The following is a 19,523-nucleotide window of genomic DNA, read 5'->3' on the forward strand; positions in this document are numbered from 1 at the left end:
TCAGAATATTCAGGCAGTCACTGAAAGCGTCTTTGGCGCCGACTTTTTACGTGTAGGTTGTTGGACACGAGTGGACCGAATGCTTATACCGTCTGGCAGAATCATGAAATTTCAACGACGTTGAGGTGGATGATGTTGTTGAAAGACTCTGTGGACTTAATATGAAAGAGAGATGATATACATAAACACTCACCACACAACTCTGAACGAACACGGCATTAAAACTTCAACTAGCAGCGGCAGAAAGTGATTACAACACCCTTAAATTGGGTAGAAATGAGAGAGAGAGATTTTCATTCTGTCCACCTAATAAAAAAGCAAAGATTACAGCGTGTAGTAACCGGCTGGGTTAAGTGGAGGGGGGTGTTAACTTCAAAACGCTCTTTGTCTCATTCGGCTGGAAGCTGCCAGAGAGCCAGGACGTGCGTTTCCGTCAACCCCGTTTTGAGTTTACTTAACGCGACGCAATGGATCATTCTGTAGAGCAACGGTACGCTATCAGATTTTGCGTTAAACTTTGGAAGTCTGCCACGGAAACGTTTCCATTATTTCAGCATGCCTTTGGGACTGATTGCTTTTCCAAATCACACCTTTTCCGATGGCACAAGTCGTTCATGGAGGGCCGAGAGGATATCACCGACGAACCTCGCAGTGGTCGGCCATCAACTACACGAGTCGACGAAAATGTGACGCGTGTGCGCGATGTTTGAACTCTGACAGACGACTGAGCTTTCAATTGATAGCACAAACTCTAAACATGTCGAAAACAACCGTTTTCCACATTGTGACCGAGGATTTGAACATGAGAAAGGTGTCTGCCCAACTCGACCCAAAAGTGTTGACTGACGAACACAAGCACATGCGAGTGCTTCGGTGCCGAGAAATGTTGGAAATGTGTGAAAATGATCCACATTTTTTAAACTCAGTTATCACTGGTGATGAGTCGTGGATTTTTTAGTACGACCCTGAGACAAAAAGGCAGAGTTCAGAGTGGCACACCCCATTGTCGCCCCATCTCAAGAAGGCACTCATGAGCAAGTCCAGGATCAAAACCATGTCACCACGAATTCGTACCTACCGGGACTTCAGTGAACTCAGCTTTCTACTTGAAAGTGCTCAAAAGATTGAAAAGGTGGGTTTCGTGCTGCTGAAGCGACATCAAGGACACGTGGAAAGTTCACCACGACAACACGCAGGGTCACAGCGCCTTCATTGTCAACGACTTCCTGGCCAGGACCAAACCCCATTGGTTCCCCAGCCTCCCTACAGTCCTGACCTGGCTCTCGCTGCCTCTTTTGTTTCCTCGGTTAAAAGGAGCTACGAAAGGAAAACATTGGGACATGATTGAAAGTATCCAGGCGCATGTTACATCAGCTCTAAAGGACATTCCGGGAAAGGCAATCCCAGATGCCTTCCAGGCATGGAAACACCGCCTCCAGAAGTGTTTCTATGCAAGAGGGTGCTCTTTTGAAAATTTTTGATTATTTGTATGAATATATTCAATAAATGATTTTTTATGAATTTGGTCGCATTACTTACGGAACGCACTTTGTACTGCCTGCAAGGTTGTTCTGAACCACTTCGATATTCTTGCATGGAAGTTGGATTACTTTGTTCATTGTCAAAATGTTTATAGAAGGATATTCTAAGTTTTTGTTTTAATACTTTTAAAAAGCACACTTTAAAAAATAATAGGAACCTTAGATTGTTTTTTTTATACTCATTTAGTACATGCGACGTTTTTTTCGATGACGCGTTCCGACTTCAGACTGATTTATGCAAGTGCAGATTAAAATAAAAAAATGAAAATTCGTATCGTTCATTTTGCTAAATGTTTAAGTTCTATAATAATAATTTTTTAAAAAATTAAACATACTTTAATTTTTATTTGTCATTTGAAAATAGCTAGCTCAGCGACTATAGACGCGTTATAGCTTTTCCTGGTAACAGTAAAGAGTTAATCCGATGCAGAACGCAATGAACCAGTTTCACTAGTGTGAGTGCGATGTATCAAAATACTGAGGCAATATGAAGCCATATCCCCTTGGTATGGCTACAGAACTTCGCAACTGCGTAGGTTAAAGAAAGTGAAGTACTCGAAGCTAAAGAATTCAATAGGTAAGGAGCTGTAACATTTGTATCTCAATTTTACGTGTGATGTGAGGGCATCCGCGAGAGGATAAATAAATAATGATCATACATAGGCTCAGATGAACTTTTCCTTGATTTTAGCAGTTCGACATTTAGTTGTATTAAAAAGTTACTAATTACACATAAGATGGCGATTTTCGATAAAATCAAGTCTTGGCAGGAAATTGAGCAGTTTCACGAACGAGGATATACATGCGAGGTGTTAAGAGCTACCAGTGCTTGACAACGTAACGTCCCGCTGTGGTCCTTCCAGAACTGCTGCAAAGGAAGCAGTTTGGTCGGGCTTAAAATGTAGTGCCACTTTACACTGTTGACTAATTTCTTTGGGACCCTATGTTCTAAGCACGTAAGCCATCGATTCCTTAAAATGGCGGTGGTCAAGAATACGGCTCACAAGCTGTGCCCTCGCGCAAGACTCAAGTTTCACACGGAATTTGCAGTCTCTCCTCCACAACGGCCAAAGGCCGGTCACGTGACTCCACCTCCACACGGACAGGAGGCAGGGTGTGACTGCCAGCGCTCCTGGTTTTACTTGAGTGTACTATGTTGCGTTTCCCGCCAGAAAACAAACACGCACTCGCCTGCTTTGTGTCTGTAAGCAAAACCAGCAAAGTGCACTACAGCCAGATTGCACAGATTCTTTTCAGGTTTTTGCTACGAGCTGTTTAAAAACGTACAGCCTAAAATGAGCCTAGAAGATTAAGTGACCTAACAAAAGTTTGCACTCTTTTTCCGTTTTGTTTCACAAAATAAATATTTTTCTTATTAACTTTCGTGTGTAGCGAACATGAGTATCTACTGTGATGTTTTTATTGCTCAAAATAAAATGTCTGTGATGAAATTGCCGAAGGAGTCGGCTTCAGTTTCGTGTACAGCAATTAAAAAGGCTTAAGTTCGTGAAATTTCTGCTTTAACATGCTGTAACGAGTTGGCTATTTCTTTCTACACAAACATTTAGCAGATGCAATCAGTTCATTGTTCATTTCATTTCTTTATTAAAGTTGCTGTCTACTGGTGTTCTTGTGAGATTTTATTTTGCATACTTCAAGCATTATGTTCATAATATATCCATGTCTTAGGCTGATATAACATTTAATGCATAGTTTGGCAATACATGGGATATGACTTTTCAGAGTTTTACAGTCGGCTAAAGAATGAGTTTCCAACATTTTATCCATTTGCTGCTCAAATAGGATACAATAATTATTGAACTGTCAATATTTTGCATACAGTCGTCCTCAGCAAACTGCTGAATGGTTTTAAAGCTTTGTACAATAACCACATATATTTGCTACCATGACAAACTCTGTTGCCATTATTATGAATTACCTTATCTATCTATTGCATATCCAAAATATGTGTGTGTTATTAGTTTTGGAAACTTGTTCTTTTGAATAAAATTGCACAGAAGGTATGTTTCTAGTACATACTTATGTTTATCTAAAGACATTAAAAATGCCTTGTAAGCAACATGTTCAAAAATTGTAGACTTTGACAATTTTATTAAAGCCCAGGTAAAATCATGATGAAGGCAAATAACATCTGTTTGTAGTGGGTCTAAGACTGAGCGCTGGCAGTCACGCCCTGCCTCCTGTCCGTGTGGAGGTGGAATCACGTGACCGGCCTGTAGCCGTTGTGGAGGGGAGACTGCAAATTCCATGTGAAACTTGAGTCTTGCGTGCCCTCGCATGAGTGCCATAGCGATCAGCCTAGCTGCACACTTCCTGCACTGCCATGGCACGCTGCCTGAGCATGAGGAAAAACTGCGAATGACCCGTATTTACACTGAAGAGCGAAAAAAAAAAAAAGAAAAGAAATGATTGTATGGCATTGTTGGCCGGGAGGCCCCATGCGGGGAAGTTCGGCCGCCGTATTGCAAGTCCGGGACGAGTTTACTACACCTCCTGGCCACCAAACTCCCTCGATTGAAACCGAATCGAGAATCGGGATTCTCGCGCCACGGCTCTTCAACCAAGAAACCTAGTGCGGCTGGTCACTGCGCTGGAGTCGTCATGGCTCCACTACCTTGTCGGTAACTTCCAGACCGTCTTCCGGCACTAGTCACAGCGATCGGCTCTGCAAAATTGGCTATTCAGGCTTTTGAGAGGTGGTCACGTTAACATGTGTGGATAGTTCATAAGTTCTATCACTATACAACTTGAGTCTGTTTTTTCGGACTCTTTTTTGTCTTCTGGATTTTCGAAGCGATTTTTCTCGCGCCAGTTCCATCTGTCGCAGATAGCGATATTACGACTTCGTGATTCGACTTGAATACAGCAGAGTACAGCAACAAACCTCAAAAGGTGTCCAGTTGCTGCTGAGAGCATTCCTTCAGTTTTGCGCAATCCGTAGACTTGTTCCTCAAATTGAACTTTGCCAGTTTTTTATTCAGCCAAATTCTTGGTTTGTTCGCCGGCCGGTGTGGCCGAGCGGTTCTAGGCGCTACAGTCTGGAACCGCGTGACCACTACTGTCGCAGGTTCGAATCCTGCCTCGGGCATGAATGTGTGTGGTATCCTTAGGTTAGTTAGGTTTAAGTAGTTCTAAGTTCTAGGGGACTGATGATATCAGAAGTTAAGTCCCATAGTGCTCAGAGCCATTTGAACCATAGTTTGTTCCTGATAACCGCTCAAATACTGTCTCCAGTGCTTCATTTGGATCAAGTGGCTAAATACTTCTTGGTCGATAAGTGATGCAAGGCAGTCTGATGATACTGTGGTTCCTGGCACGAACTTTCCTGGAGGTCGTCTTTCAACCTATTTTTCCGTAAAATTATTTCGTGGAATTAGTCTCTCAATTCATTTCAACTTCATTCGATGAATCTCTTCGTCGTCAGACAATTCGTAGCTTGAGTCTTGATCACTCATTTTCAGAAACTCTTCGTCCTCCTGTCCGTTGTCGGAAATGGTAAGGTGCAGATGTTGAATTTTCACCAACTTCGTCTTCATGGCTGTGTAATTCATCGTCCAACCGTTGGTCTAAGAGGACATATCGATTTCAGGGACCACTGTTTAGATTTTCCATTATAGATACCTGAAACGAAACAGTAAAACTGAAAAAAATAACAAAAGCGAATTCATTGCACATCTGTAGTTGGTATCCAGTGGACGTGAGCGTATGCCGATACTGAGTGTAGGAGCAGCGAGCGAAAGACGTGCGTACTACCGGCGTACTGCCGGAGAAGTTTCTGGTTCCCACTCCGTTTTTACATGTGTTCAAAGATTGAAGAAAATCCATTGGAGCCCGACTATAGTTAAGGGCTAAAGGGTCGGCATGTTCAAGCAGAGGCTATGCAACGAGCACGGTATGAAAGAAAAATACGAGGTCTGTTCAAAAACTTCCGTAACATTTTTAATTTCGCGCCAATGCTATGTTGGAGTGAAATGCGGTTGACATTCCTGCACACGCCTGCATTTAATGTCCGACTGCCTGAAGTTTCATTCTTGTATGTCTGTTAGTTATTGTTCAGTGCTTCTGCATTGAGTGTTTGTCACACAGTTTGCTAATTTCGAGATGGCAGACTTACATGTGCAACACGTTTGCATTAGTTTTGCGTGAAACTGAAGAAATCCTTTACAGAGACACACAAAAAGATGCAGGAAGCCTACAGTGACGACTGCTTAAGCCGTACTCGGTGTTACGAATGGTTCACACGGTATAAAAATGGCCAGACGGAAGTCAAAAGGTGACCCTCGTTCAGGACGCCCTTCGACGTCTACCGACGACCCTCATGTCAGGAATATTAATGAAATTGTGCGCGCGAATCGAAGACTGACTGTCCGAGAGATTGCAGAAGAATATAACATTTCATTTGGATCATGTCGTGAAATCCTGACACATCATCTTGGAATGCATCCTGTCGCCGCCAAGTTCGCCCCACGGATCATGAATCAAGACCACAAAGATGTTCGCCTCGTGCTCTGTGGAGAGCTTTTGCGTCGCTCACATGAGAACGAGATGTTCCATAAGAGAATCATAACTGGCATTGACACGTGGGTCTACGGTTATGACATTGAGTCCACGCTTCAATTTTTACAAAGGGGCGCGAAAGGTTGTCCAAGTGACAGGTCAGGTCAGGTCAAATGTCAAGCCATGCTGAAAGTTTTCTTTGACTTTCAAGGATTAGTTCAACATGAATTCGCGCCACAGGAACAAACTGCTAATCGATGGTTCTATCGTAGGGTGACCAAACGTCCCGGAAAACCGGGATTGTCCCGGTTTTCATCCCTGTGTGCCGGTGTCCCGAAAAGTTGTTTCAGGCGCTCAAAAGTCCCGGAATTCAGTTTTTAAAGACATTTCCTGAAACCTTCTCAAATTTTTGGGATTTCGCTATATTAAAGGGAATACAACACAAGAAATTAATATATTTTAGCTTATTTGTCTAAAACCTCCACTGTCCCATACTAGTTATTACAGTATCAGTATTGATGCACTCAGGCAAAAATTTACTTTGAGCGGTACTTTGGCCAACAAATAGTAAGTTGTATTATTGTAACAGAGCTATGAAATCGTCCGATTGTCGCGCCACTTACTCACACACTCATTGTCAGAACACTGTAGAAGTTGATATTTTGTCAGACAAACTGCAATAGTTTTTTCTCATATTAGTGGTATTATTGCTGCAGTACTGTGAAACGCAATGCCGAAGCGTGCCTGCAAGTTCAGTGAGTGTTATTCCAAGGAATGGAATTTCATTAAGAAAGGTCGTTTTGGTTACGAAGCAGAGTGTTCCGTATGTAACTCTTTTATTAGTATAAGTCATGGTGGACGTTCCGACATAGTTGATCACATCAGGTCAAAGAAACACATTAACAGATACAGTGCACCGAGCTGCAGTAAAACTCTACAAAATTATTTTGTGAAACATCAGTCAAGTGAAGAGACGAAAGTTCAAGCAGCCGAGCTTACACTAGCCTACCACACGGTAAAACATCACCAAACTTACAGATCTAGTGATTGTACTAAAAAGCTTAACAGCATTATGTTTGATGATTCTTCCATTGCAAAAAAGTTTAGTTCAGCAAGAACTAAAGTGTCAGCCTTAGTGAAAGGAGTTATTGCTTCCCAGAGTGTAAAGGAAAGCCTTCAATACATCAAAAAGACTTCTTTCTACGGGATATCCACTGATGCCAGCAATCATAAGGCCACTAAAATATTTCCGTTTGTTGTTCAGTTTTTCGATATTAATCATGGAATTGAGACCAAAATTTGAAGGTGAGTTCCCTACCTAATGAAACATCTGACGAAATTTCAAGATTTTGTATGAATACTATCGAAATGTTTGATCTTGAGAAAAATAAATGTGTGGCATTTTGTGGAGACAACACCAACATAAACTTCGGTGGTTTAAAAAGACAAGGCAAATGCAACGTATTTGCCAAATTAAAGGCAACATTGCATGAAAACATTGAAGGCATAGGGTGCCCTGCACATGTTTTACACAATAACGTGCAGACATCTGCTGACAGTTTAAGCTGTGATGTTGAAACTATCGTCATGAAGGTATACTCACACTTTCACATATATACTGTTAGAACAGAGAGGCTTAAGGAGTGCTGTGATTATGTGGGAACTGAATATATGAATATAATGTGTCACTCGAAAACTCGCTGGTTATCACTGTTTCCAGCAGTTGAAAGAGTAATCCGCCTGTTTGAACCGTTAAAAGATTTTTTCCTAAATATTGGTTCAGTTTTTCAGTAACCCTTTAAGTGAAGCCTGCTTATGGTTCATTCACAGTCAGCTTAGCACTTTGCAGCATGGGATAAAGAAAATTGAGGGAAGCACGAAAAGTGTAATAGAGGTAAATGATGTTTTGAAAAATACTCTGGAAACTGTTACTAAGAGGAGAGAACAGCAATTCTTTTCTCTTAATGTTAAATCTGTCCTTAAAAGAGCAGAAGTATCAGAAGCAGCGGAAAGGAGTTTTAGAGAAGAAGTTAACAAGTTTTATGACACTTGTGTAGAATATCTCAGCAAGTGGAGCGCCTCATATTTACCCTCATCGCCGGTGTTTGATTGGATGTTACTGAAAAGAGTTCCCAAAAGGAAAAGTGTTGAAGAGACAGTTTCTTATTTGAAGAGTAAAGAGACTGAAATCGATGATTCCATTCTCTTTGATCAGTTCGGCATACTGACGAATTTTGTTGAAGAAAGTCTTCACAAGTGGAATGATGAAAAAAAACAAAACACCATTGGAATGTCATGAGAAGTGGGTGAGTTTTTTTTAAAGCTGTGACTGTCTTCAGCATTACTCTGAGTTGGTAATACTTGCAAGGTATTTATTTGCAATCCCAGTACATAATGCCAATGTGTAAAGAATATCTTCGTTCATGAATATCCAGTGGACTGATGAAAGAAACAGAATGGAGGTGGACTCTCTTGAAGCAATCCTGCAGATCCTGTACAACAACAAAATGGATTGTGCCGAGTTTTATCACTGTGTCTCAAAGAACAAAGACATGATCGAGAAGGCTGGAGGCAGTGAAAAATACCCTTTTCTTCAAGGACAGTCAGTTCCATCTACAAGTGATTAGTAATATTAAAGCTCATGTTAATATTAATTGATTAAAAGTTGAATGGCTGTAAAATTTTGTAAAATCGTAATACATTTCTTTATTACTGTATACGTTTATTAAATGTCATTAATTATACAGATAATCTAGATTATATCAATCTTTTGTATCCTCTTGTTAGTTATAATAATCGGGTTAACAAAATGTATCAACAAAACATTAATATTTAAAATTAAGAAACCTGGGTACATGTGGAATGAGGTGTCCATTGTCACCCGGGTGAATGTGTCCCGGTTTTCACCGAAAATAATTTGGTCACCCTATTCTATCGGGACGTGTTGCGACGCCTGCGGACAGATGTGAGAAGGAAACGGCCTGAAATGTGGCGAGACAATCAATGGCTCTTGCATCACGATAACACACCCGGACATTCATCCCTATTGGTGCATGACTATGCACGAAAAAAGAAACCACTATGCTGTATCATCCTTCGTACTCTGGCCCCTACGAACTTTTATTTTCCAAAATTGAAAACCCCTTTGAAAGGAAAAAAATTTACAACGATAGACGAGATAAAAGGAAATTCGCAGACGGCGCTTCGCTTATTTATTTAGCGTATGGCTAATACAGACATATCATGAAATTACATATACATATGTACATATTGACACACAAGAAACTTAAGTTTGTCTTTACAACTGAATATCCAGTCCTTCAATCCAGCGCACTGCATCTGGAGTTGCTAGCAGGAAGTCCTCTTTGGCGCCGTGATAGGCTCGAATCCTGCATTCACTAACAATGTGGTGAACAGTCTGGTACGGAGCCCCGCAGTCACAAGCTGGATCAGGCAGCTTCTTCCACTTAAAGAGAGCATCCCTGCATCGCCCATGGCTGGTACGGATTCTGTTGAGAGTAGACCACGTCTTGCGTGGTAAGTCGAATCCACTTGGAAGTTTAGCACCTGAGAAGATGTTATGCAGGTGCACATCTGTCACTGCTTCCCACCGACCTTGCCATTCTTCAAGAGGTTTGAAATTCTTAGCAACCATGTCAGCAGCATCGCACAGAGTTGGATGACGTGATTTCAGTCTCTTGCGATTTAAAAGTGTCAGGTCGCTATGCACGGGTAGGTTAGAATTCCTGGAGATCTTGTGGAATTCTCTCATAAGGGCAGTACATCTGCGTAGATCAGGAGGCATTATACCGGTTAACAGTGGAAGCCAATAAACTGGAGTAGATCTGATTGTGCCAGATATTATGCGCATTGTCGTATTCAGCTGGGTATCAACAAGCCTTGTATGATGACTATTCATCCAAACAGGTGCACAATACTCAGCACTTGAGTATACCAAGCCCAGAGCTGAAGTTCGCAGGGTGGTTGCTGAAGATCCCCAGGTAGTTACGCATAGCTTATGGAGGATGCTTGATCCAGCAAGAGGCGTATCAAGGCTGCGTTGGGAGCGGTGTATCAAGTGTGGAGGACAGAATTCCGAAGGAGACCATGCACAATAAGTAAAAGGTAAGCGTAGAAAAATTCTGTGGACAAAGTTATAGAATTTTTTGAACGGACCTCGTGACATCACTTACCGGAGGCACAGGGCATCCCATAGGCAAACTAAGCGCATCGAGGAAAGGTCTCGTGTTGTCATTATCCTTGTTGTCCTCCAGGAATTCGCATCCCTCTTGTTCCCCCTGGTTGACCACAGTTCCGTCCTTCTTCACCACGAAATTTGTCTGCAACAACAAAACAGGAAGGATCATATAGCATTCTTGGCTGCGAAACTGCATACCTAAAAGGGTTTTCTTCCAGCGCGAATTATGACCCCGTTTCCACTCGTTGTACGAGACAGCTGACGAGGGTTACTCTGTTTTGTAATGGATAACGCCTAAAGGCCAAATTTATTGTGTTTAGACGGCTGCATACTTCCTGTGTTCGACACAACGCTCATACCTGCCTGCAAAAACCAAGAATGCCAGTCTGCTGCAATTAGAGATGGGCAAAGTGAAACACATAACTGTTTCGAAACAAATGAAACAGTACAATGTAACGTTTCGAAACGAAACAATGAAACAGTTTGTGTTTTGTAGTCGTATAGGCCTTCACATTACACTATCTTGAGTATCCACTGTATAAATATTATCATAAAAACATAAATGAGGTGAGAGAGCGCCAATCATATCGCGGAAAATATGAAACTTTCACTTAGGCGTCTTGGCAGTTTCGTATTTCCTGCAGCAAATGCGCTGCTTTCGTGTCGTGTGGCTTTCATACTTTCCAATTGGCTGAGAACAGGCTTTGTATGTTTCGCGTAACGGATTTGGCAGACTGGTTCCCCTGTATTCTACTGCCTAATTTTGATAGGTTTTATGAGTGATAATCTGTATATGCTCTTGAAAAGACTTATCATGAGATGTGATTTATTGTGATAGCATTCCGGGAAGTGAGGCACTGAATTAACATTTTTGAGTGTGCCACTCACACTTTTCTTACTCACAGTTAAATTTTCCCATGTTTGTTACACAGAGCAGAGTGCGAAGTGACTGATGCACACAGATCAAAAAATTACCATAACAGACTGAAGTATATAGGACAATGGGTAAGTATCGCAGTTTTTCATCAAACATTCACAAGTTAGCTGGATACAGCTCATAAGATGTACACTTGACAGAACTGGAAAACATGTTAAAACATTCCGAGGTAACTAAAATGCAGAGATCCGTATGTTTCCTTTAAGTATAAAATCCAGACTAAAATTTAAAGGAATTCATACAGTATAATGCCTTTCTGGTACCTATTGTAAGTAGGCTGTTTATGTTTTCTTATTGGCAATGTTACGTAGCGCTCTGTATGAAAATCACTGGCTGTGCTGTGTGCAGTCTGTGGCTAGTTTGCATTGTTGTCTGCCATGGTAGTGTTGGGCAGCGGCAGCTGGATGTGAACAGCGCGTAGCGTTGCGCAGTTGGAGGTGAGCCGCCAGCAGTGGTGGATGTGGGGAGAGAGATGGCGGAGTTTGGAAATTTGTAAGACTGGATGTCATGATCTGTTATGTATATTCTGATTTTTCAACACTATTAAGGTAAATACATTGTTTGTTCTCTACTAAAATCTTTCATTTCCTAACTATGCCTATCAGTAGTTAGTGCCTTCCGTAGTTTGAATATTTTATTTAGCTGGCAGTAGTGGCGCTCGCTGTATTGCAGTAGTTCGAGAAACGAAGATTTTTGTGAGGTAAGTGATTTGTGAAAGGTATAGGTTAATGTTAGTCAGGGCCATTCTTTTGTAGGGATTATTGAAAGTCAGATTGCGTTGCGTTAAAAATAATGCGTGTCAGTTTAAGCACAGTCATGTATAATTGTTCAAAGGGGACGTTTCACTATGTCATGGCAGATTTGGCTCTACACCACTTACAGTTCTTGCCAAAAAAGTTTTTTTGATGTAGAGGTATACGGAGCTCCCTCAAGTACTCACAGCAAGCCGATATATTATCATTTTATTACAAACTTCCCGAGGAAATCAGAGATGAAGTTGCTGTTGAAATGCAATTTTTATCGCAGTATCTGAACGCCAAAAACAAAAGTATCAAAGTACCATTGTTGATCTGCCTGAGAATTATTCATGATGCACAAGTATTAAGATGCCTATAGTGTAATAACTAAACATAGCACAATTACAAAAATAAACACACAAACATATACATACATAAATCAGATAATTATTCTCAAACACGTAAAGAAATAATATACTCAAAACAATTAAACTCACTGAATGGTGAGCAAATAGGCAAGTGTCTTGTGTGTGCAACAAATTTAAGAAAAATGTTCTTGTAAGGTAACTACATGTAAGATTTAGTGGACTAAACAAAATACAGTCAAATACAAATTCAGTGCACATTGTCCAGAAAAGAACAAAATCAACTGAAATTTTACTGTTTCATTTCTGAGTAGATCTACTATGCCTGTTCTAAGTTGTAGTTTAGAATTATCATTTTTTATACTTTTCCGCTTGGAACACGGGGTCATCTGTCTGCTATTGTTTGCCTCTGCTCTGAAAACATGCGGTCACATGGAACAGAGGTGGCCATAATACAAAGACGTCGTTTCATTATTTCAAACAGCATAGGAAACAACGTATGATTTTCTTTCCACCACAGCAATGGATCTTGTGATCTATGTATCAGCGGCATTTTCATATATTTATCAAGCTCGACTATACTTGCAGCACATGGATCAAGTCTCCTACAGCTTGGTCAAGAGCTTGCCAAATGTTGCCAATGCTAGAGTTGAATGTGCTCTCTACAAACTGGTTTGGCTGGTTTTCGATTGTCTGTAGAACAGCGAATGGGTTTCTGTCGTATTGCACAGCACTTGTTAATGATGGCATCTTTTGTTTCTTTTAATCGATGCCCATGCTCCCTGAAGCGAGCATACAATAATGTTGCTTCACAAGCAGTTGCTTTATTTGCGAACTTTTGAAGGAGGCGGGTAGAGATTCCATCCTCAAGTTTAGCAATTACTGTATTAATGGCTTCATTGCAAGATTTTTCAATAACTGACCAGTCTTCATTGGACAGTTTTACTTGTGAATCCACAAAGGATGACGAGGGTGCTTTGCAAAGGCTCTTTGATTTTACAAATAATGTCAAACATTTCATATGTGGAATTCCATCTCGTAGGGCAATCTTGTTTCGGTGTTAAATAAGGGAAGCACATTTTCTACTGAATATTGTGTAGTTTCTCAAGTGCTCCAGGACTTCTTTTGAAAAATTCAACTACTGATTTGATTTTTGCCCATGTGTTTGTAATTATTTCAAGGCTTGCTTGCACAATTAAATTCAGTGTATGTGTAAAGCAAGGTAAATGCCACTATTTGCACATCATCACTGCCTTCACCATATTAGGTGCATTATCTGTAGTGCATGCTACAATCTTATTGGTATTGCCCCAGGCTGAAGCCACGTTTTGTAATTCACTGGGAATGTTTTCAACTGTATGCTTGTCATGGAATTTAAAACTAGAAAACAAATATGACTTCAGATTGCAATTTTCATCAATGAAGAGAGCAGTCATTGAAATAAAATTCTCATTTTTTACAGATGTCCATTCGTCTAGGACGCAGCTTGCACTGCAGATCTTACTCACACTAGTGTGCTGTCGAACACTTGAGATTACTATTGGAGGTTGTTTTCTACTGGGAGGTACACAGTTTTCATTTAATAGATGAGTAATTTTCATAAACTCTACACTCTCAACTACATTAAATGGAAGATATTCTTTAACAACAAGTCTTAAAATCTGTTCGTCTTTTTTTGGCTCGTTTGGATGAAGGCACTGGTCTTGATGCAAATCCAGTAATCTTTGTTTGTCTACCATACTTACCCAGAACAGAACCGGTGAAAGTGCTGGATATATCTTGCGCAGATTGTTCATCTTGACGCACAGGCACTGAAATGGCAGACTCCTGAACAGTGCTGTGGAAACTCAACTGCCTTCGTCACTGCCCAGATTCATAAAAACTGGTTTCGAACGAGTTTCACTTAAATTAACTGTTGGATGCTTATGTCTCAAATGTCTGTTTCAGCAAGACGTTGAACTACTTTTAAAGGACAACACTGCCGAGCACAAGTTACTTTTAATCTTCTCAGGATTCATCTTCATAAAATAATCTCACACCGGACTTCGTAACGCCATAGCTGAAGACAGAAGAACCAACGCGAACAGAACTGGAGGTGGGATCAAACTGCAGTAACACATTCCGTTTGTATGGATAATATACCCGTCCTACTAATTTCCATGCACACAAAAGGAATCATTATGGAGAATAGGCACATTGATTATAGACTCATAAATAACGCCACGTAATCCAAATAAATAACAAAGTATAAGATAAAAAAATTTTGTCCCCCAAGGTGTTTCGAACCATACTTTCCAGTCCTTCCCGTTCACCGTTACACCATCAATGATCCGTCAATCAAATTGCTTGCAAGTATACTACATCCAATTTATGTATATGTCTAAAAACTGCCCTATACACCCTTGTTTTTATTCAAAACGTTGCAGGTTTACTTCCGTTTTTAAACGTGATTACTGTACATGAACAGAGAAGCCTATGTTATAAGAGATGTGTAATTTAACTGAATGTTTTTCACACTGTTATTATTCTGAATGCGAATAGTGAGCGTTAGTTTATTGATTGTTAGTGTTTATAAAGCAGATATTACACGATTTCGGAATAGGACAGTCAATTACAAACGAAGCTTTATTTTCGTAAATCTTAAGCTTCATGCTGTTGTGTGCCAAAAAGTTTTCGACACTCTTGAGTGTGTTTTATGAAGTGGAATGTTAAACGTGTTTCAGTATCTGCGCCTTGCCCGAATCTCGGCCGAGACAGAGCGGAATGAAACATCGATACAATTAGTCCGTTCCAAGCACAAGTGTACTGAAACAGCGTTATTTTGAAACAACGAAACAATTCCTGTGTCTGGCTCGAGATCGAATCTGGTTCTGCTATCCGAGACAGAGCGGAACGAAACACCACTGTTTCGAAACAGTGAAACATAGCCGTTTCGAAACACTGAAACAGTTCCACGTATCGATACACTGTATCGAAACAGAGAAACAGTGGCCAAGTCTAGCTCCAATGCATTCGAGATTTCTACGAGCCACGATTTGCAGGCAGCACTCATCAGCTGTTGTTGTCGAGCGAAGGCGAACACTTCGAGGCGCAATTTCGTTTTGTGCCTCACGATAGTGGTGTAATGTTCCAATGACGCTGTTGTGGTGTGCGCTAAGTCAGTGGGCAATCTCACATGATGACAAGTGAAATGTGGCAATTTGCGCACAAATGTTAAAAATGATCCTTCGAGGAGAGACGCTGGCAACCTGAGCAGATGTGATGTTTATAACGGGGGACGCAGCTAGCTCTACCCGGGATCGCTCGCGCGAGAGGAAAAAATCTAGTATTCTTGATTTTACTGAAATATTACAACATATTTTAAAGATATTGAAATGTTGATCTAGGAATGCCTTCTCTACCTTCACACAAACCAGGAACTAGACAGAATGGCAGCAGGTTATTTGCAGAGTGCTCGAGACTGCCCACAGACAGATTTCGAAGAATTATCTGCTTGCCTTGGTGCTTTATGTCTCGCCGGACTGAAAAAGCGATAGCACCTCAGTACTGAAGGACTACGAATCACTGATGGAACTGCACGAGATTTTGTTTATTGCATCAATGAGGAGACGAAGATCTCATACTCTTCTGGAAGCTTTACGGTTTGATGACAAGTCTACGAGGGCGCAGAGGAAGGAAGCAGATAACCTGACACCGATTAGGGAAATATTCGATGGGTTTGTCAACGTCTGCAAAAAGAGTTACAGTGCAGGAGCATTGACAACAGTAGACGAGATGCTCGAAGCTTTCCGTTAACGTTGTAAATTCAGGCAGTATATTCCCAATAAGCCAGCAAGATACGGAATAAAAGTATATGCACTCTGTGATCCTAGAACTTTTTACACCCTGAATGTGGAAATATATGCAGGCAAACAGCCTGCTGGTCCACATCAAGTACTTAATGATGCAAGAAATATGGTGTTATGAGTAATTCGAATCACTGAAATCACAGGCAGGAACATGACGATGGACAATTATTTTACATCTGTCCCAGTCGCTAACGAACTGTACACTAACCATCGACTCACAATAGATAATAAAGAGAGAAATTCCACCGGCGCTACTGTCTGCAAAGGGTGGGTCAATAAACAGCAGCGTTTTCGCCTTTGGAAAGAAACCAGGTTACAATTGTCTCCTTTGCTCGTATGTTCCGAACAAGAGACAGAAAAATATTGTACTAATGATATCTACCATGGACAGAGACGATAATACAGATGCGGACAGTGGCGAATCAAGTAAACTTGAAGGGATTACATTCTACAATCTTACAAAAGGCGGCGTAGATATTGTCGACCGTCCGAAATTGGAATATTCTGTTTCAAGAATAAGCTGTTTTTCACCTTGCTGGACATCGGGGCGATAAATGGTGAAGTAATATACAAGATGAATACGAGTGACTTAATGCCAAGGAGATGATTTCTAAAAGAACTGAATATGGTACTTACAAAAGAACATATGATCAAACGTATGCAAGTTACTAGCATATCACACCACTTGAAGGAGTAAATAAAAGGCGTTGAAGGTATCCACAACCTACCAACAGCAGAAGAAGCAAGTGAATCAAGAGGAAATACAAGATGTCACAGATATACACACCATAGCTGCCATCTTTGTTCCAGTTCCATTCGTATGTTCTTACTTGCCATGACTTGTTCATCACAAGAAGCTGGAATTAACTCAGATTAGTAAAACGGGTGTGATGGTAACCTTGGATGTTCACTTACAGTCATTGTTTCGAAGTGCTGTTAGGAGAAGTGTTGTGATGTAATGATAAACTGTGTGTAACCATTGCGTATCGAATTTTTAAACTAAAGCAAGATATATGTTTCATTTAGTGTTTATACATAATTATAATGTTTTGGTAATAATAAAGAAGTAATTTACTTGCTAATTGTATCTCGGTATGGAACCAACAGCCAAAAAACATAAACAAATATCTTTGTTAGAAAAAATCTAACACGGGAGTTATCGCGCGACAACAATAGGCGCGAGCGATCGCGGGTTAAACTGCATTGGGAGCGAAGGATTACTTTTACCTGTGCTAAGAGGTGGCTGTCCAGAACGATTTGCTGTAACCAAAAGGCTATGGAGAATTACCTTACGCACTGACATGATTGTCAAAAGGAGTGTGACTAAAGTGTAATTTTAAAGTTTGTTTGACACTACAATAGTAAAGCCAAGTCACAGTATATAAAACTCTTTTCTTTAAAAAGAAAGGGTTGCGTTACCGGTTTCAACGAACTACGTCGTCATTTTCAAATGTAAAAACACCAATTGGAGAATATTTAAAGGGAATTATGACCATACGCCTGACAAAAATTACGGGACATAATGACACCAGGCAACTGAGTCAATGGTGGCACAACCAAGTAACTACAAAGAGCTTTCAAAATGTTTTGCACAGTCGTCTCTCATTTTTTTTATTTTTTTTGCAGGACGAGAACGAAATTTTTTGTGAACGTACTTGGAACATTTAGCTATAAGTTGGTATATAAAAGTATTTTCTTTTATTTGCAGGCGAGCCATAATGAACCGTGAAGTAGATGTAAGATTGCGACAACGGTCGGTGATGGATTTCCTCATCAAGACGTCATTACCCAGGATGAAACATGGTTGTTTTTGTTCGAACCTGAGAGCAAAACCGAATCCATGGAGTGGCGTCATCCGGGTTCCCCTCGGAAGAAGAAACCAAGACTTTCACGAACAGCAGGCCGAAAGGTGACGGCCTCCTTCTTCTGGGATGTGTGACGTCATTTTCATTGAATTTTTAGAACCTGGCTCCACAATTAACCGGGACCTTTACTGTTTGTCGTTGGGCAAGCTGCGACGTGCCACAGACCACAGCATCAGGGCCAGCTCATCAGACTACACCATGACAATGCCAAACCCCGTACAGCCCTTATGACACAGGAGAAAATGAGGAAAATGGGTTGGAAAATTGTTCCTCTTGCTCCCTACAGTCCGGACTTGGCTCCGTCTAATTTTTATCTCTTCGGTCGTCTGAAGGTCCACCTGCGTGGTAAAACATTTGATAGTGAGAAAGACCTTATTTCCTATGTCAAGCGATGCTGTAAAAGTCAATCCCCAGAATTTTACCATTGTGCATTTACATCATGGAAAGAAGGTTTGGCCAGATGCGTCACAGCTCATGGAGGCTACATTGAGTAGGTTCAATGTATAGTTAAATGTTCCAAGTATGTTCACAACAAATTTCATTCTCCTCCTGCAAAAAATAAAAAAGTTAGAGACGACTGTGCAAAGCTTTTTGAACGCCCTTTGTACAAGATGTACCTATGCTTACCCAAATGTTCATTCCATGTCACGTAGTTTTTATCTATTCCACATTAGAACATCTTGTGCTAGATTTGGGGGGCGAGCCGGTCCCAGATAGAATCCGTCCAGTGAGTCAACGACGATAGTGAGTGTGGTAGCCAGCTTGGATGTGGTTCTTAGGCGGTTTCCCACATCCGGCTAGGTGAATACTGGGCTGGTACACAAATTCCTCCACAGTTACATGATTCGCGAGCATTTCGGAAAATGTCCTAACGCTTTGACATGGGATGCAGACAGCTGGAATAGAAAAATTCAATACCAGGAGGGAGGTGTGGTAAAGGAAGGGCATCGAGCCATTCTCTACCACTATCATTGCCAAGTCCGGATTGACATGTCAACACATCGAAGGCATGGGTAAGGCAAGAAATCAGAAGGAGGACCCACTTTGGGAAGAAGTGATAAGTTCACTTCTTGCAACCTGTAGTCATAAAACTGTTTACAGAACATGTCTTTAAAATTTTATTTCAGCATTATGATCCTCCCAATTGTCTGTGGCAAGAAGCAATTTCTTTCTTTGGTCCACTTAGATGTTACTGCCGAAAAATTTCTTTTAACATTCGCATTGTGTCTTACAATAGAAAACCAGAAGAACAGGCAAATTCTCGACAGTTCTGAGGAAGTTTCGGCATATGCAGACTTTTTGCACTTGAAAAATTTTCACTATTTCTTTATCTAACCATATGCATGTTAAACTGAACTTATTTGTCATTGATAAAATAGTCAGAGACATATATTTGGAACAGTACACAGATTATACTAAACTAATAAAAAAATCTAACAAAACATGTTAAATATTAAAATTACATAGAGCAAAATTCTAGATAATTTACTCGATTTAAAAATGCCGACGAGTCC

General features: G+C 40.7%; 1 protein-coding gene across 1 annotated transcript in view; it reads right to left on the reverse strand.

Moving 5' to 3' along the window:
- The window catches only part of LOC124622448, a 160,124-nt gene that overhangs the window by 18,784 nt on the left and 121,817 nt on the right, over window positions 1–19,523 (reverse strand). The window contains exon 3 of the mRNA XM_047148149.1: window positions 10,253–10,399. Within this exon, the coding sequence (XP_047004105.1) occupies window positions 10,253–10,399 (147 nt within the window). The remainder of the gene's footprint in view (window positions 1–10,252; window positions 10,400–19,523) is intronic.

Source organism: Schistocerca americana, chromosome 7 (genome assembly GCF_021461395.2).
Source record: "Schistocerca americana isolate TAMUIC-IGC-003095 chromosome 7, iqSchAmer2.1, whole genome shotgun sequence".
NCBI classification, from domain to species: domain Eukaryota; kingdom Metazoa; phylum Arthropoda; class Insecta; order Orthoptera; family Acrididae; genus Schistocerca; species Schistocerca americana.